Here is a 16,820-nt window from a genome sequence, read left to right as displayed (position 1 = left end):
AATTTGTGTTTTAAAAAAGAAATCTGATTAACTATCTTGTAATGAGATAAACACAACACCTTTGTGTAAATCTATTTGTTTTATTGTGCTAATTTTAACTCAGAATTTGATGTGTTTATGTTGTAAATCACTTCATTCTATGCAAAAGACATATTCTTTATATAGCTTTGTATTTGTTTATTTGTTTTGGTTTTTTGGTTTCTGATGTTTATGGGGGGGGTTACTATATGCATCATGAAAGATTGTATTGCATGATGGCATGAGAGACTTGGTTATTTATAGTCTTCTCCTGCCCCCTAAAGGCCTAAATGTATCTGATTTACCAACACTATTTCATAGTTGATATTTTTTCTTTTTCTACCTTTTTTTTTTTTAATACCATTTGTTTTCTAAAACTAACACTTTTCCTATTAAGTATTCTGTTTTTCTACTCAAAGATTTAATCTGACATTCTAACAAATATTTGTTTCTGTATCATATGATGTAAGTATATAAGGATTATTGTATGACATGCAGTATAGTATAATATTAGGTCGACCAATATGAATTTTCCTAGCAAAGAGTGTAGTAGTAAGTGGTTCTTTTCTATATAAAGTCATGTAAGCCATTATATGTATGGTCATAGTCATCATTAAGCGCTTTAGCACTTAATAGTCTATTCTCTTTCTGGTGGTTTGGTCCATGTTATAATGATAGGAATTTCCTGTCCATATCCCAGGTAACATGTGTAAGTGCATAAAGGGTCACATGCTTTGACTAACAAGTACAGAGTACTTCTGTGTTTTGTCATGTGGTTAAGCCCTGTGTCATTGCTTTGTACTTCTTACATCCTTAATACTTAGGGAATAAACTTGGATCCTTAGCATTTTAGTACTATCAGCATGGTTTTGTATCAGCTATTGGGTTAGAAAAATTAATATTGAAGTTTCTGTGAATCCTTTACCTTTATAGACAGTAAACATTAGCAAAAAATAAAATGAAAGCTGTACTGGATCTGCACAGGGTCTTTACAGTTTTCACAGTACTAGCTGGTTTATCAGTAATGAGAAGGATACTTTTTTTTTTTTTTTTTTTACTTTTTCTGAACTTAAGCTAAGGTATTTTATTAATTTCTTCTGTGAATATTGAAATTCTTGTTCTTAAGGTGGCCACAGCTGTTTCATTTATCATCTATATTACTTCTGTAGAGTATGAACTTCTAAGCAGACTTCATTAGACAGTTGACAAGAATTTTAAGTTTGTAAACACACCTTTATTAGTCTATACAGTCTATTACAGTCTGTGTGAGCAGCTAATTAGTAGCAAATATGCTACTTTAAAATAGAGCCCTGTAAGCTTTGAGGGGAAAGGAAAGAAAACAGCTGTTAAACTGCCAAAATAAAAATGTTTTACTATTAACATTTTACATTTTCTTTTTCATAGGCCCAGTGCTTTTACAACAGAGGAACTCTAAGGGGGAATTGCCCTTGGATTATGTCCTGTCACCTAAAGACAAGGAAGAACTCTTTGCCATTACCAATATAGACGACACAGTGGAAAATTTTCATGCTCAAACACAGAAACATTTTTATCACCAGCAGCTTGAATTTGGTTCATTTTTACTTAGTAGGATGTTGCTTAGTTTTTGTTCAACATTTGATTTATCTTCAGAATTCATCGTAGCTTTCAAAGGGTTGGCTCATCTAAGTGAGTTGCTTATGGCATGTACTAGTGATGATGCAGAACCCACCAGTGCACATACTGACTGGTTACTAGATCTTTATGCTAGGAACATAAAGACATTAAAGAAGCTCCCAAATGTTCTTAAGGAACTGCCTGAGAATCTAAACGTGTGTCCTGGAGTACATACTGAGGCCTTATTGGTGACACTGGAAATGATGTGTCGGTCAATCACAGAGGTGTCTTGATGGTGGAAAGTGAGATAACTCTCACTAAACATGCAGCCTGTCAGTACAGCCATAACTTATGGACAAATATCAATTTGATGTATTCACTCACAGCCTTACAGCAGATTTTCATAGCACTTAAAAAACATCTGCAGAACAACAATACAGGCTTCCTTTCCAATGTTTAGAATTTAACTCAGAAAGATACAATGATAAAATGAAGTAGTTTTGTTGGGTATAAAATGTTTTTATTGCTCTTTAAAAATCTTTGTTCTGAAAATATTTATTTATATTGTTTATGTAGAAAATTAAATACTTTTCATATCAAAAATGTCCTTTCCTCTAAGTGCTATAGGTTTTAAAATCATGGCGAGGATATTCATTAAAATGTGTATCTATATACTTGTAAAACTTGTTTCTTCTTTATAAGCTAATGTCCAAAATGCATTTGCTTTTCTGTGTTTCTAAAATAAACCTTTCTGGAATTTTAAATTATATTTAATAAACTTTGGTTTTTAAATGCTACAATATATACAGTTTAGCAATTCACTTCTTTGATCTTTTTAGTTTAACAGCGCGTGCATGAAGTATGTTTCTATTAGTTTAACCAGTCTTCTATAAGTGAAAACATTTTGCCACGTAACAAGTTTTATTAAATATTATAATTAAAATTTACAATTAAATTGGCAGAAGAATAATAGGTGTGAGGTTATCTGAAATTTTATTATGCAGTATGAATGTGCAGATTAGTGTTTCCATTTTTTTTTCCTAATAGTTTATAACTTAAAGGGCAGAGTGTGACTCTTAACTACTTATGAAATTGGTGGGAGAAGTCACATTGTGTTACAGATGGGGAAAAGGAATTACAACTTAATTCTTGATGTTATATAATGTAATTGCTGATCTAACAGCAATTAATGTGTTAAAGAAGCATTTGAGCTTTGTTTCACAAATAGATCTTTCAGCAACAGACAGATGCTCAGTATCTTAGTCTCGCTACTCTAATAAAACCAAACTTCTGTTAGATCCAAATGAACTTTATATATACTGTAAGAAATAGCATAAAAATGTGTTTTTGTTATTAATCCCGCCAAAGCATCAACAAACATGAGTAGTTACTGGGAAGGCTGAGTTAGGGGAATGACTGAGTTTGTAGCCAGACTAGAAAGAGGCAAGAAGAGAAAAGAAAGGGACCAGAAACAGTCATTTAGTCTTATTATGAACGTACCTGGGATAATACTGCTTCATAAACACAAACTTGAACAGTGGGCTTTGACTCAGGCACAATGTAAACCTTTGGCTAATTTGTTATAACTAAATTACAAGAACTTTTTTTTACTGTTTGGGGGGTTTAGGCTTTTGTTTGTTTGTTTTGGGTTTTTGGTTTTTTTGTTTGTTTGGTTGGTTGGTTGGTTTTTTGGTTGTTTTGGAGAGGGTTGTTTGTATGTTTGTTTTGTTTTTCGAGGCAGGGTTTTTCTGTGTTACAGTCCTGGCTGCCCTGGAACCCACTTTGTAGACCAGCCAGCCTTGAACTCACTGATACTCTCCTGCCTCTGCCTCTCAAGTGCTGCCATTAAAGGTGTGCGCCACTACTGCCTGGCCTGTTTTAGTTTTCTTATATGTCAAATGGAAGTAATGTCAGGTGTCCTTGTCCTGAAAGAATTAAGCTAAACTCTCAATTTATATGATGCTTCATAAACTTTCTACTGTTCCATTTGCTAATAATGAGGTGCTAAAGCTAATTGTTTAAGTTGGCAGTACTTCTGTAATTAAAAAATATAAATAGTATCATGAATTAAGATTTTGTACTCTTAGGTAGTTTTGTATGATAGATATTCATTAAACAATATTTATTTGATAGAACTATTCAAATTGCATGGCAAGCTGTTTTGTGTACCACAAGCCACGATGCTATGTCCTGTAACACATTCAGGTGCTCCAAGATGTCTTCCTGTAGGAAGGCATTGTTTCACGGGTACAGGGTACTGTATTCATTGCCAAGTTACATTTCGGGATTCCAGCATTGTTTCTATTATTTCTTGTCTGAGCCTTAACTTTCCGTTGGAGACTTTTCAAAGTTGCAGCTTGAAACAAAGCTGAGTGATGTTTTCTGTCCTGTGTCCTCCCACATCTGATGTCATGGCTCCATGGCTTGTTGAAGAGGAAGAAAACAACAACAAAAAAATCAAATCAACGCCCCTTCCACAATGTGAGGAAACATCAGATGGGATTTCTGTGTGTGTTAGCTTTCCTCAATGCACTTTAATGTGGTTCTTGGAAGGGCCTTTTGAAGCCCTTGGAAGGGTCGTAATCTTAGTTACACTGTAGAGAATAAAGTATTCTGTAGACATAGTTTCCTACAAAATGACCAGGAAAAAAGCATCGCTGCTTCTGGTATGAAACACTGGAAAATGAATTATTGTTTTGAATTCAACATTTTTGGAAAACAAAGAGAGCCCCAAGTTGCATACTTCTCAGGAGTCGATGATAGAAGAAAGCCTGACCAATTGGAAAGGTAAACTAGAATTAATTCTGTTCATATTCATGTGTTTTCTTAAGTGCCATAGAGAGAAAATTAATTTGCTATGTTTCTGGAAGCTTTAGTTAGTTAGTGTTCCCTACTTTTTAAATTGAAATACCGAGTCTGATAGCATAATCTTTTGGTGTTTGGTAATTTAATTTTAGAATAAATAGGCAGTGATTGGGCTTTAGAAGTCTTAGTGCTCATCCTGAGACAAACGTTAATGCTAGAATGCTTACATAAATACCAGGAGAGTGTGCTTGCTTTTCTTGATGCTGTTGTAGGAAAGTGAATAGATTTACATGGAAAGAAATTACTGAAGGGTCCTGCAGTCCTCCTGCCTGTGATGAACTTGGTAAGAGCTGTCACTGTTGCTCCTTAATCAGCAGAAAGGCATCTTCTTTGACTGACAAGAGTACTTACTGCCTCCAACATTTATTAAGTGGCTTTCATTGCCAATCGCTTGTTCCTCCTGGTAGGCTTACATGCCAGTTGCATCTCCTGATGAAGTGAACCTCACAAGACTCAGAATGATGATGGTTTTTGTATGAAATGTGGATTTAGTTAGAAAGGTCAATCACAGCCTTATTGAAAAGCACCTGTTCATGTTAGAACTGAACAAGGGGTTGTTAACTATTGCATGGAAATCAGATTATGTTATCAGAAAATTTAACTCCAACTTATATCGACCTATTTTTAAAGGTTCGAACTGTAACACTTAGTCCTATATATGAATGACCTTTTAAAAATAATAATGCTATATTTGCATCTCTTTAAAATAAATACGGTGAGCTCTGGGTTTAAAACTGCTGACTTATTAATAAAAGCCAACTGTGTGTCAGAGGGTCTATTGATCAGTTATTGAGTAATCATTATGAAAGGTGTATGTTATTTATACATAACATGGAAGTATTGGACTATATTGCCTTTAACAATTAACACCCATTATTTGAGCTTGTACACATTCTTCTGTCCAGTTGTCACTGAAACACTTTTTCCTTAATAAATGTGATCACCTTTCTTCTCATGTTATCAGATAGCACATTGATATGCTATAAGTAGTAATTATTGATGGAAAGTGGATTTAATTCTATCAGAAATAGAAATGTAAAATAAATACATTTAGCACTTCCAGAGGAGATCACTTACACTGAACTGGAAATCGGAAACCCAGCTTTGAATTCACTTTTATCATGCTATCATTTCTCCTGTTGGTAGATGAACTGAAATTGCTAGTCCTTCTCTATTCTTTGTTCCCAAGTGAAATAGTCATGGGGAGGGGGATCATAAATCTTGAAGTGGTGACAGAAGTTAGTTTGCTCTTGGTGACTTCATAGCTTCAATGTCAGATCATCAGTGGTTTATGTCTGGATGCATGGTGAATTTATAATGTGGCCTTACTTGTATGTGGGGTAATGTGTTGGGTATCTGACTTTACCTCAAACATGGCTCTTTCTGGTTTGCATTGTTTCTCTTTTACAGCAGCCATGAAGTTACTGAGCATTAAGTAAAATTTGATAAAATTAAGATGTGCATTTTAAAACTGTTTACAAGTTGAAAAAATGAAACCTGAGCAAGGGGATGAGGGGAAATGCTTAGGGAATGTCAGGTTAAAAGGAATCAAGAAAGGAAATATTTCTAAATGTTGACTATACTGTTTGAAGTTAATTATACAGAAAGCATATAGACAGGTGTGAACCATGGAAAAGCTATGTCCTAGGCATTTTTGTACAATTTTAATAAGCTAAACAATGATGGTTTTGAAGAGTGCTCTTATGCTTGAAATTAAGTAAAAATAAGTGAAGAATAAAAGTTCTTGTTAACAGTAGCATTAAAAACAGTCTGTTCTAACTAGCAGTATTCAGCCCTTTCCTCAAGGTTAGGTAAATCTCATTAACTACTAAGACACTTATTACGAAAATGTAGTAGTGAAACATAGAAACAATTGTCTCATTTTCTCATCATTACAGTTCTTACAAATTCCCTCCCAGAATACCATAAATTCATACTGAGACCTGTCATTGGAAGAAATAAACGAAATAAACTTAAAGGGAGGTCAGAAGCTATTTGTTAAAAGTTCTCTATCTAGTTTACTTTTTTTTTTTTTGACTGATTTTAACTTTGTGATGAGAAATAGCAGATATTTAAGTGTTATTAGAGATTTTTCTCTGAATTTCATGAGGAAAATATCATAAGTAGATACATTGTTATTAATAGTTATATTTATGTGTCAGACATTTAAATACTTTTAATTTATCTAATTTTTTATGAAATAGTTTGTTTGCTTACAGTACCAGTAGCCTGCTTATTTTAAAGTGACTCCTCTGCTAATTGAGTCTTTTTTTTTTTAACATTTATTTACTTTGTGTATATTTGAGTTATGTGTGTATGGACATGAATCCTATAGCAGGCAAGTGGGTATTAGAGGACAACCCTTGGGAGTCAGTTATCTCTTTCAGTACATGGGTCCTGGGGACTGAACTCAGGGCATCAGGTTTGGTAGCAATGTCTCTACCCACTGAGCATTGATCTTCAAATGTTTTTAAAGTAGGCTAATTTTAAACTTGTGTGTCCTCCATTTTTACAAAATATCTAGAGCTTTACATTTTGCCATTTTCTTTTTTTTAAGTAGGCTACAATTGCTATCATCTAATGCAGATCTCACAGAACTCAGTTATCCTCCATATTTCTTTGAGAGTGAATCCGACAACTCTCCTCATGATACCTTTACTGCTTTGACTGGCTAATGTTTAGTTGAAGGTAACTCATTGCTTTTTTTAGTGGTAGCCTTAGCTTGCCCTTTGGGATGGGTAGCCATAACATATAACCCATTTTTTATTTTATAGTTTTATAAGTGTTGATGGACACTTAGTTATGTGCATTTTGGAGAGTCTTTTCATATTTAACACAGAAAAGATGTGGTTAAGTGAGACTTAAGTGGTAATTGGTCTATAAAATTGAAATCCAACCATGTAACTTGTTTGCAGCAGGAAGGCTGATAGACCTACTGTCTACCTTGCCATTGTTCTCTCGGGCTCTCTTACAGGGTGAAGGCCAGGAATGCATAGGAAAAATACAGCTATTTTTTTTTTTTTTTTGAAAAGTAACAAAAGGCCAAAAAGTATTGACAAACCTGTTTTGGTGGAAGGGTTTCTTGGCTGCCAAATAAACCTATTCTTGAATTAGCATCATAGTGCAAAGTAATAAATGATACATACCTGATTATGAATTGGTGTGCCTGACCCTTGGTTGTGTGAATAAATGCAAAATGGTTGGTACTTACTCCTATCCCCCCACCAAAACATAAAACAAAGTAGTACTGATGATTGTTTTTTTCCTATTTTAATTTTTTTTTTCAGTACAAGTATTGAACCTCAAGGCTGACACTTGTGTGGCACACAGTCTACCATAAAACAGTAGTCTCAACCTCTAAATAACCACCCTCTCTCCCCCCCCCCACTTTGAACATCAATAGGGAAATTTTAAATGCCAAGGAACATCAAACAAATTAAATGGAAATGAAATTTGGGGAAGGGGGATTTAGAGTTGCTTCTTCGAATGGATTTGGTCATTTGACCTTCCCTGGTAGGTTCTGTTTGTTTCTCAATTCTAGGACAAGTGTAATAAGCATAGGGTCTGTAAATTTGGTTAGAAATTGGGACTACCAACTCACCTATGACACAAGAGTAATGACAAAATCACAAGCATGTCCCTTTGTGTAACAGGAAATAAAAAGTTGTATCTTGCCAAATTTATCTAAGACAGGCCACAGATACATTTTTGATTTTTACTTGTTGGAATCACTACTGTGTAAAGAAGGATATTTTGGAGGCAATTTAGTTATGGAATCCATTTCTCTGGTAGCTGTAAAAAGGGATCTTAAGAAAAATATTGGCATTTTCTTCCCCTTAACTCACTTCTATGATCCAGCTGTCTTTGTGAAAGCTAATACTTGACTGTTGTCTCAGGTGCTTCCTATAATGCAGAACACAATTTAAAATGGTTGGAACCACAAGTGCTCTTTTCTGTACAAATTTAGCATTTCTTCCAAATTTGTCACATTTTGAACCCAGGCAACATAAAATCCTTTAACTTAATTGAAGCCAATTTGAAGCTAGCCTTTGACCCCAAAATTGAGACAATATTATCTTTCTTCATTAGTAGTAGTCACAGCCCCCTTCAGACAGAGCTCAGGGCTTCCCCCAAAGCAGTCTTCCTGAGAAATAAGGTGGTTTTTCACTGCATCAATTTGGTCCTTTTTTATTTGAGGGAACATTGAGAAATATAGAGCAGGGAAGACCTTTGTTCTAGTTATTTTGATACATAATGATAATACATTGACATAGCTATTCAACTAAAGCTTTCTGCCCAGAACAATAACCCCATTGATAAGAGCAGAATTTGCAGTACCATTTTGTTGCCTTTTTAAAAATTAGTTCTGGGACTGGAGACTCAGCAGTTAAAGCACTTCATGTTCTTGGAGAGGATCTAAGTTGGTTCTCAGCAGCTCATAATCTGAAACTCCAGTTCCAGGGAATCCAGTGCCCCCTTTTGGCCTTTGTGGGTATTATATGCATAGTGCACTTTTTATACTTGTTTTAAATACTCCTTTTTTTTTTTTTTTTTCCACTGCATTCAAAGACATGGAACTATCTTTTTAAAAATTGTTTTGACAAAAATATTGTTTGTGTAGTGTAACACTTTGGGGATTTTTTTAGTTTTATTTTGCATTTTTGTTTTCAGCTTTGAATGAGTTGAAATATTAGAGATGAATTACATATTCAGTTGTCTCATTTTGTGTTTTTTTTTTTTCTTTTCCCTTTACTTTTTTAATCAGAACCTTTGTGGGGCATGGCCCAAATGGATTGTAGCAAATCTGTCTACTTGATATAAATACTTTGGTCATTAATACATTCTTTCATAATGTTTCAACATAGAGATTTTCTTGGTGTGATTAAGTCTCAGAGTCTGCTGGAGTAATGTCTCATGTAACAACTACCATTACACAAGGGGCCATTGGATGAATATGGAAAATTTCTAAAAGTATTCTCAAAACAAAAGAAGGAGATATTTTCTGCTGGTTTTTTGTTTGTTTGTTTTTGTTTCAGTGAATTATATCAATCATCCTTGTAAGGAGAATTGTAAAGAAACATTTTTTATTATATTTAGGTTGTTTTAATTCAACTGAACAGTTAGAAAAGGCTGACTCCACATAATCTAATAGACCAGTGACTAAACATTTGTGCACACATGCAACCATTTCATCCCCCAAAACTTAAACATGCTTCAATTTAATAAGAGCTGAGTCTCTTTGTCACAGGTGTAATATTGGCTGTCTTGTAAGTTTTTGTTTAGGGTGAGCACAAGTTCCTTACAAGCACATTCTTCAGAAGTGTTGTAAGCAGTCAGGCTTATTTGAGTTTATAAATGAAATGATAGAATTTGAATAAGGTTTTCTATATTTTGGACTCAATATTGGGCGTCTTTGGATTTTGATGTCAAAGTGGAAAGTTCCTGTGACCCCTGGATAAAATTTAACTGCTTAATTTCAGCACTAACTTTTCATCCTAGTACTTGGGAGGTGATTGCAAGTTAAGAGGCCAGAGTCTTAATAAAACTTAAAGAAACTTCTAAAAAGTTATTTTCATAAACATATCATTTAAATTTGTCTATTTACAAAGTTCAGATTGGTTTGATTATACTTTAGATACAAACATACACAGTAATTGCCCTTCTCAGGGTTATGCAGTAGACATACAATAGATGCATCAGAAGTTATGTAAAAAAAAAAAAAATCCTAACTTATATTATCCTAGTGTGTAAAATGGCTCAAAATTAATTTAGGACAACAGCCCCCCCCCTCAAAAACTCTCACCTTGAGTCTGAAGCAGTGGCATATAATATAATATAATAATATAAACTACTACGTAATAGCATGTTAAAAATGTGTTAAAGGGTTACAGGATGGCTAGATGTCAGACTTATCCCAGTTAATGGTGGCAGAATTAAACATCATCTATCCCCTTGTCACATGATCTCAATGACAAACCATAGATAACATCCCACCAAAGTTCAACCTGATGAACCAATGAGTTTATCAGGCTAATTTTCAGAAGATGCACTGGTGAGGAGTCACCTGAAGGAACATGGATGACCCCAAAGCAACTGCAGTCGGAACTCTTGACCAGTATGTCATAGATGTGTACTCCTTTTCTTGTAACCTGCCCTGGGCTATATATACTCTAGCAACTCAGAAAGACCACATGTACTTTGGACAGAATTGCTTCCAAATTGCTGGAATCTCAGGCCTACTGCCCCTCTATACCGACTCTTTGAGGGGTCAATTGCGACTCTTTGAGGGGTCAATTGCAAGCATGATTGTGATAGTCTTTTATAAGCAAGCACAGTGGATCTGAGGAACATGGCAGTTGTCTTGCCCAGGGAACAGTTCTACAATGGCTGTAATTTGAGATGTGAATATATTAGACTGTTGAGTTTACAATGTCTGTTAAATTCAGTGATGCAAATAGAAGTTGAGCCATATGCAGTCTCTTCCTGTAACTTAGAATATTTGCTTCAAATATCTCTGAAAACCAAGTGGATCTCAGTTCCAGGCCAACCTGGCCCACAGAGGGAGTTCCATGACAGCCAGGGCTACACAGTGAATTCTTGTCTCCAAAAAAAAATAAATAAATAAATAAATAAAAATCTAGTTTGTGCTTGGGAATTTAGCTCAGTGGTAGAGTACTTGCATAGTAAGGGCAAGGTTCTGGGCTCAGCCCTAGGTTCTGGTAAACAAAAAACTGAAAACCAAGGCATACTTCTTTAATTTAAAATGTATCTATGTAGGAAAGTTACAATAATACTTGTACTTGGCATAATCTGTTTGGGCATATAAATAAATACATTGCTTTCTGAAAGCATTGAGGTCTAGCTTGAAGATGACTTTATGACTACAGCTAGTTTTGTCTGCTTCATTGGATTCTTACCATGCCAAAGGTACTGAGTTTATACCTTTAGTCAGGGTTTCAGGAATAGCCCTGCTCAGATCAAGTGAAGTATCACTAATTAATATACATACACCCAGCATTCCACCATGCAGCTCAACTCAGGGGGGGAAAAATAGTAATTTTTACATAGAAATGATTCTTTTCTTTTGTATTTAATGCAGTGAGTATGTAGTCAACATTACTATTGAAGTAAACATCTGAAATCTTACACAATGAAACAAAACTTTGTCATCTGTTAATGGTTACATCCACTAGGTACATTTGAGGTTATAGAATGTCAGGCATATAGACATTTGAGTAGAGATTGTGAGCACAGAACATAAATCTCACCCGGGTATAATCAGAACTTACACCAAACAAATGATCTCATAATAAAGTTTGCAGTAGGTCAGCTTCATAAAGTATGTTTTGCCACAAACAGTGATGGAATGCAGATGTAAGGGTGTCATTTTAAACATGATAGACTATATAGAGCATGTTGAGGTGATGTCAAGGCCTTCCTGTAGAAAGGGAATGTAGTCAACATTCTTCCAAGCATAGTGTATAAACATCAAAATAGTTCTATTGTAAGAAATAGTATTTAACAACATATTTCTAAAATAAAAATACTTTAAAAATCAGCTTTGATGCAATTTAAAGAATTCTTTAGAGTGAAATATATATTTCTGTTTGTCTACATTCTCCAACACAACCCCCCCACTTCATCCCACCCATTATGTATTGATAGAAATTAATAAAGTAGTGCAAAACATTGTCTGCAGCAGTTTCCACTGAGTTTGATTCCTTAACAAGTCAGTGAAGACACTGTCACTGACCAGGTTATCTCTGCAGAGGTATGTTCCCTTGATAGACCCTGGAGTTCGCTTTAGGAATGCACTGTTAAAATAAAGTGTGGTTAGTGAAACATCTTTAATGGTAACCACTTTAAAAGTTTATTTTACAAAACAGTGATCTTTCGGGATTCCTGAATGGTATAATGAAACACTGGCCTTTCACTTAGTCCACTGCGTTCTCCACTTTAAAACTCAATAGTAAGATTCATAGTATGGATTGTATTAAAGCATTTTACTACTCTAATGAGAAAGCAGATACCATTTTGTTGTTGTTGTTGTTGTTGTTTTCCCCTGTGAAGAGACTTAACGTTTTTGTTAAGATGCACAAGGGCATAATTTAACACCAAATGCAGTATGGATTTACTTTGCTACTGTTTTGGCCTGCTAATTTGCTAACAGTATGAATTAAATAGTGATAAATATATATAAAAATTCTGATAATCATTTATAAACCTGGCAGTATTTATTTAATATAGTTTTGGAGAGATTTTAAGGATTTAGATGGAATGATAGAAGGCTTACAAGTTTTATTCATAAACTTTTCGGTTCTCTTAAGGGATGTGTGTGAGGAGACAGCAAAGTATATGAATGTGCCTGTACTCCTGAGCTTAAAATCAGCCTTAGACATACAGAAGGAACTTACACAGGCATGAAAGTCAGAATGTATGTTAAATTAAAATATAACATTTCCATTATTCAAGCTTCTGAACTGTATAAACATTAAAAAACAAAACAAAACAAACAAACAAACCCAGTGATTTACTTTTCAGTTAAGACATAGTCACATTACAACAAACCTAAGATCAAATAGGCGATTGTATTTTATGTAGTTCTAATCAGAGTACAGTTGAGCATTTAATCTGATACTCTGGTTCTTTCACTTATAATTAGAGAGATGCGTTTCATCCTGTTTTATAACCATTATTTTTATTCTTTCAGTTGGTTATATTATCTATAGCTAACAAGACTTCCACACTCCACTGGCTGAAATCCTTTATCAAGTTGGGTCTATACAATGGAAGTACATTTTCAAAGACATATGCCTTCTGTACACTATTTACAATTTTTCTCATGATAAAAAGGGGAAATAAATAAAAAGCAGTAAGAAAGGAAATGCTGCCGAGGCTGAAGGGTTTTTCTTTTATCTTCCCAAACATGCTGGTCTCCTCAGTGCTGGGGGAGCTGGCTAGCCAAGGTTGTTTTTCTTCCTTTTATATGGGCTATGAGAATGGTCTGCTTTCAGTTCTTGGTACTGCACCTGTTTAAACAGTTCAAAAAAAGACTGGTCAGGTGGCCACTTCCTGGCAAAAGAAGGAAAAGCTAAGGAATGAAAGACTGCTTGGGGGGCTGGGGGTGCTGCTCTGGAAATCAAGTGAGAACCCCAGCTGGTGCAAAGAGCAGCAGGGGGCTAGAGCCAGAGTCACGAGGGAAACCCTGCCAGAAACTGCCTGAAGCCCCATGTGAACTTTACTAATGGACTGTGACTGTTCCTAACACAATACAGTGGAAGAAAATCTCTCTAATTTTGAAGAGCTGGACAATGGCTTGTTGCAGTTTGTTGTTTGTTAAATACAGTTTTAATTGTCATCAAACCCATTGTCGTATACATGAAATGAAAAACTAAATTGTGATTACTAAAACCTGCCCTCAACATTGTGATGACAAACCTTTCTCATTCCACTTTGAAATGAGTCCATTAGTACATGGTCAGCCCAAAGTAATTCAAAGGATGTGTGAGATATGCTACAGTATTCCATATGTAGGCTTTTTTTACCCTAATCTAAAATACACAATAACATGCATCTTTAAAATGTATTGAATTTATGCAATTTTGCTCACATAGTTTCTAAGCACCCATTTTACTTCCATTGTTTTCATCTAAAATAATTTTTCTCTGCTCACATCTTGACGATGTCTTTTCACAGACTGAGCTTGGGATACATTCTCCCTGAAATAGGGTTTTCTAGATTACTGTCTAGTTGGCTAAAGTCCTGCCAAAATCTGCAATGGGCTTTATTAACTTTACCATGGCCTTTAACATTAAAGAGTTTAAAAAATTAAAACCCAGTGACATACTACAGCCAAGTAGGCACAATAATAATGAAACATACATACCACTTGTACATCTGAAGGAACTCTGGAAAGGAAGTCAAGTAGTTCATTGTTATCAATTGCATATGGACTCCGAAGCTTTTTTGTAAATTTATTAATTCCTAAAAAAGTGACATTTCAAACATTATTGAATTCATTACTGAGTGTAGAGTTAGGCAAAGCACATTTCTGGAGAAAGTATTATGGCAATCTGAACATCAACTGTGAGCTAACCCTTAACCTTGCCTGGTTGGCCTAGACACCTCCTCCTTTACCTCCCCTGCTGAATTGCTGCTTGCTTTTTCTCTTTACAACTTAATAGCTTCCCAGTAGGTGAGGGTTTTCGGAAAACAAAGGGGGATGCCTTAGAAGGGATCAACAGCTTCTTGCCTGGACAGATTCTCAGTGTTACAGTCCCTGGATAATTTGTTTTAACCATGATGAGACTTGTCTGCCTACATTTCTAGGTTCAGATTGTTAGGTAATTTATTTTCCTCTTTTCCAAGGATCCATATTTTAGGGGTAGGAGGTGCTGCTGTTATAAAGCAAGCTAGATATTTAGAAGTCTCATGACTTTAATGGTTGTTTATTGTTAGTTTAAGTTGAAATGAAAAATATTGCCATAAATTTGGGGGATTCATTAAATCGTTTTGCATTAAATCAACACACTGGTACAAACTGAGGAGTAGACTTAGATCTTAGCTTTTAATGGCGTTGCTACAGAATGAACTTCTGTCACCTTGGTCTTGGTCTTTTTCTATTGTGAGACCTGTGTCTTGGATTTCTTAATATTTCAGCAATCACCTAGCACTAAAGTAATAGTTTTTAAACTTTTTCATCTGATGAAACAATGCTCAAACACATCCTGTAACATTATTTTATGACAGCGAGACCTTGGGGCCATACAGGTGTCCCTAAAAACACCATAGCCAGATGTCTGCCTTAGGGTCTAGTTTCAGAGAAGCTGAGTGAGGAAGGTCAGGGTGGGGGGAGGGGGAGTTCTTCACCACAGCACTAGAGCTGGTTCTGCAAGCCTGACCCTAGAAAAGTGCAGTTATTCTCAGCCCTAATCTCTTCAGTGAGACAGTATCAGCACTGAATGTCAGAAATGAATGGGACATCAGTGATTAATAGATGAGAATATGATAAACTAAAATTAAAAAGTACCATCCTTCAAATGGGAAAAGTGGTGACTTAATCGAATCTCTGTAAATGCTAGGAACTGGAAAAGGAAAATATAATCACTATTTCCTCGACACCTCCATCCAGGGCCTAGAGGTAATACTAGTGACTATAAAGACTAAGAGGGAAAATGTAAAGTTGGACCAAAAAGAAAAAGAAAACGGGAATCTTTTATTTAAAAATGTGTATGTGTGTGTGTGCGCGCACGCGCGTGCATGCACACATACTCACACACACCTCAAGCCTCTAGAGGGCAAAATAGAGCATTGGTTCCCCTGGGGCTGGAGTCATAGGTGGTTGTAAACCACCCACTGTGTGGGTGCTGGGAACCAAAACCAGGTCTTCTACAAGACTGGTAAGTGCTCTTAACTGCCCAGGTGTCTCTCCAGCCCCCAAAACAGGAATCTTTAAACTTTAGATTGACTGTTGTTCTTAATTCACTTTCTTCTAACTATTTAGGAGGCAAAATCATCTCTGTAATAATCCTGTTATTACAGTGTAAGCATGTTTTCTTAAGTCAAGGTCCATTTTTCATCTTTCAATTCTTTTAACTTTAGCAATCTTTGATATATGTATACATTGGTGAGGGGCAAATAGAAAATATTTCTATATTGGTATATTGGTGAAGGGCAAATAGAAAACATCTCTATATGATGGTGAATTATAAGGATTGAATATTGGGTTTTCTAAACCAAAAATTTCGCAAAGAAGAAAAAGAAAAAAAAGTCAGTTTTAGTTCTTCATAATGCTGAAATTGACCACTTCCAGAATGGACACTAGGGTCAAAGGGACTGTTGGAAGCATGTAGCAAAACTGCATAAATATCAAGGGGAAATTGCCTTTAAAATAGATTTTTCTCAAAACATTTGTACTCAGTTTTCTAAGGAGCCTGTAAGTGCTAGTAAGGTTTTTCCAAAGTCCAAAAAGTAACCTTTTAAACAGGCAGCTAGTACCATGTTTACAGACATTTTCACAAGATAAAATAACACAGCAAAAGGTATATTGTCCTAAATGTACCACACAGCTTAAAGCAGGCCTCTGTTGGCATTTAAGTGGCGAAAATAAATCAGTGATATCTGGACAAAGTTACACTTTGATATATGAGGAATCTGTACCAGTACATGTTTATAGTATGATGGAGGCTACGGTGCCAGATATGAAAAATGCATTTTACACTGAGACCTAAATCTTTATGTGGTTGTGATTTTTAACTGACCTGACTCTTCTCATCATGGAGCATGACCATAAATACAGAGAACTACTGATGTTATAACTCACCTCTTAAAAATAGTTTGTT

General features: G+C 35.2%; 2 protein-coding genes across 12 annotated transcripts in view; one reads left to right on the top strand and one right to left on the bottom strand.

Moving 5' to 3' along the window:
- Positions 1–2,381, top strand: part of Slf1 (SMC5-SMC6 complex localization factor 1) — a 62,954-nt gene extending 60,573 nt beyond the window's left edge. For all 3 annotated transcript variants that reach the window (XM_051182786.1, XM_051182784.1, XM_051182785.1), the window contains exon 21: positions 1,423–2,381. In XM_051182786.1, the coding sequence (XP_051038743.1) occupies positions 1,423–1,907 (485 nt within the window). In that variant the 3' untranslated portion in view covers positions 1,908–2,381. The remainder of the gene's footprint in view (positions 1–1,422) is intronic.
- Positions 2,382–12,617: 10,236 nt separating this feature from the next.
- Mctp1 (multiple C2 and transmembrane domain containing 1) overlaps positions 12,618–16,820 on the bottom strand; it is a 528,156-nt gene continuing 523,953 nt past the window's right edge. For 2 of the 9 annotated variants that reach the window (XM_051182775.1, XM_051182776.1), the window contains exons 22-23: positions 14,366–14,463; positions 12,621–13,508 (exon numbers count right to left, since the gene is read on the bottom strand). In XM_051182775.1, the coding sequence (XP_051038732.1) occupies positions 13,437–13,508; positions 14,366–14,463 (170 nt within the window). In that variant the 3' untranslated portion in view covers positions 12,621–13,436. Of the gene's footprint in view, positions 13,509–14,365; positions 14,464–16,820 lie in introns of all 9 variants that reach the window. The other 7 variants (XM_051182778.1, XM_051182779.1, XM_051182781.1 and 4 more) reach the window with 6 other exon arrangements.

The sequence above is a fragment of the Phodopus roborovskii genome, unplaced genomic scaffold (assembly GCF_943737965.1).
Source record: "Phodopus roborovskii unplaced genomic scaffold, PHOROB, whole genome shotgun sequence".
NCBI classification, from domain to species: Eukaryota; Metazoa; Chordata; class Mammalia; order Rodentia; family Cricetidae; genus Phodopus; species Phodopus roborovskii.
This window is presented reverse-complemented; position numbering and strand designations above follow the sequence as displayed.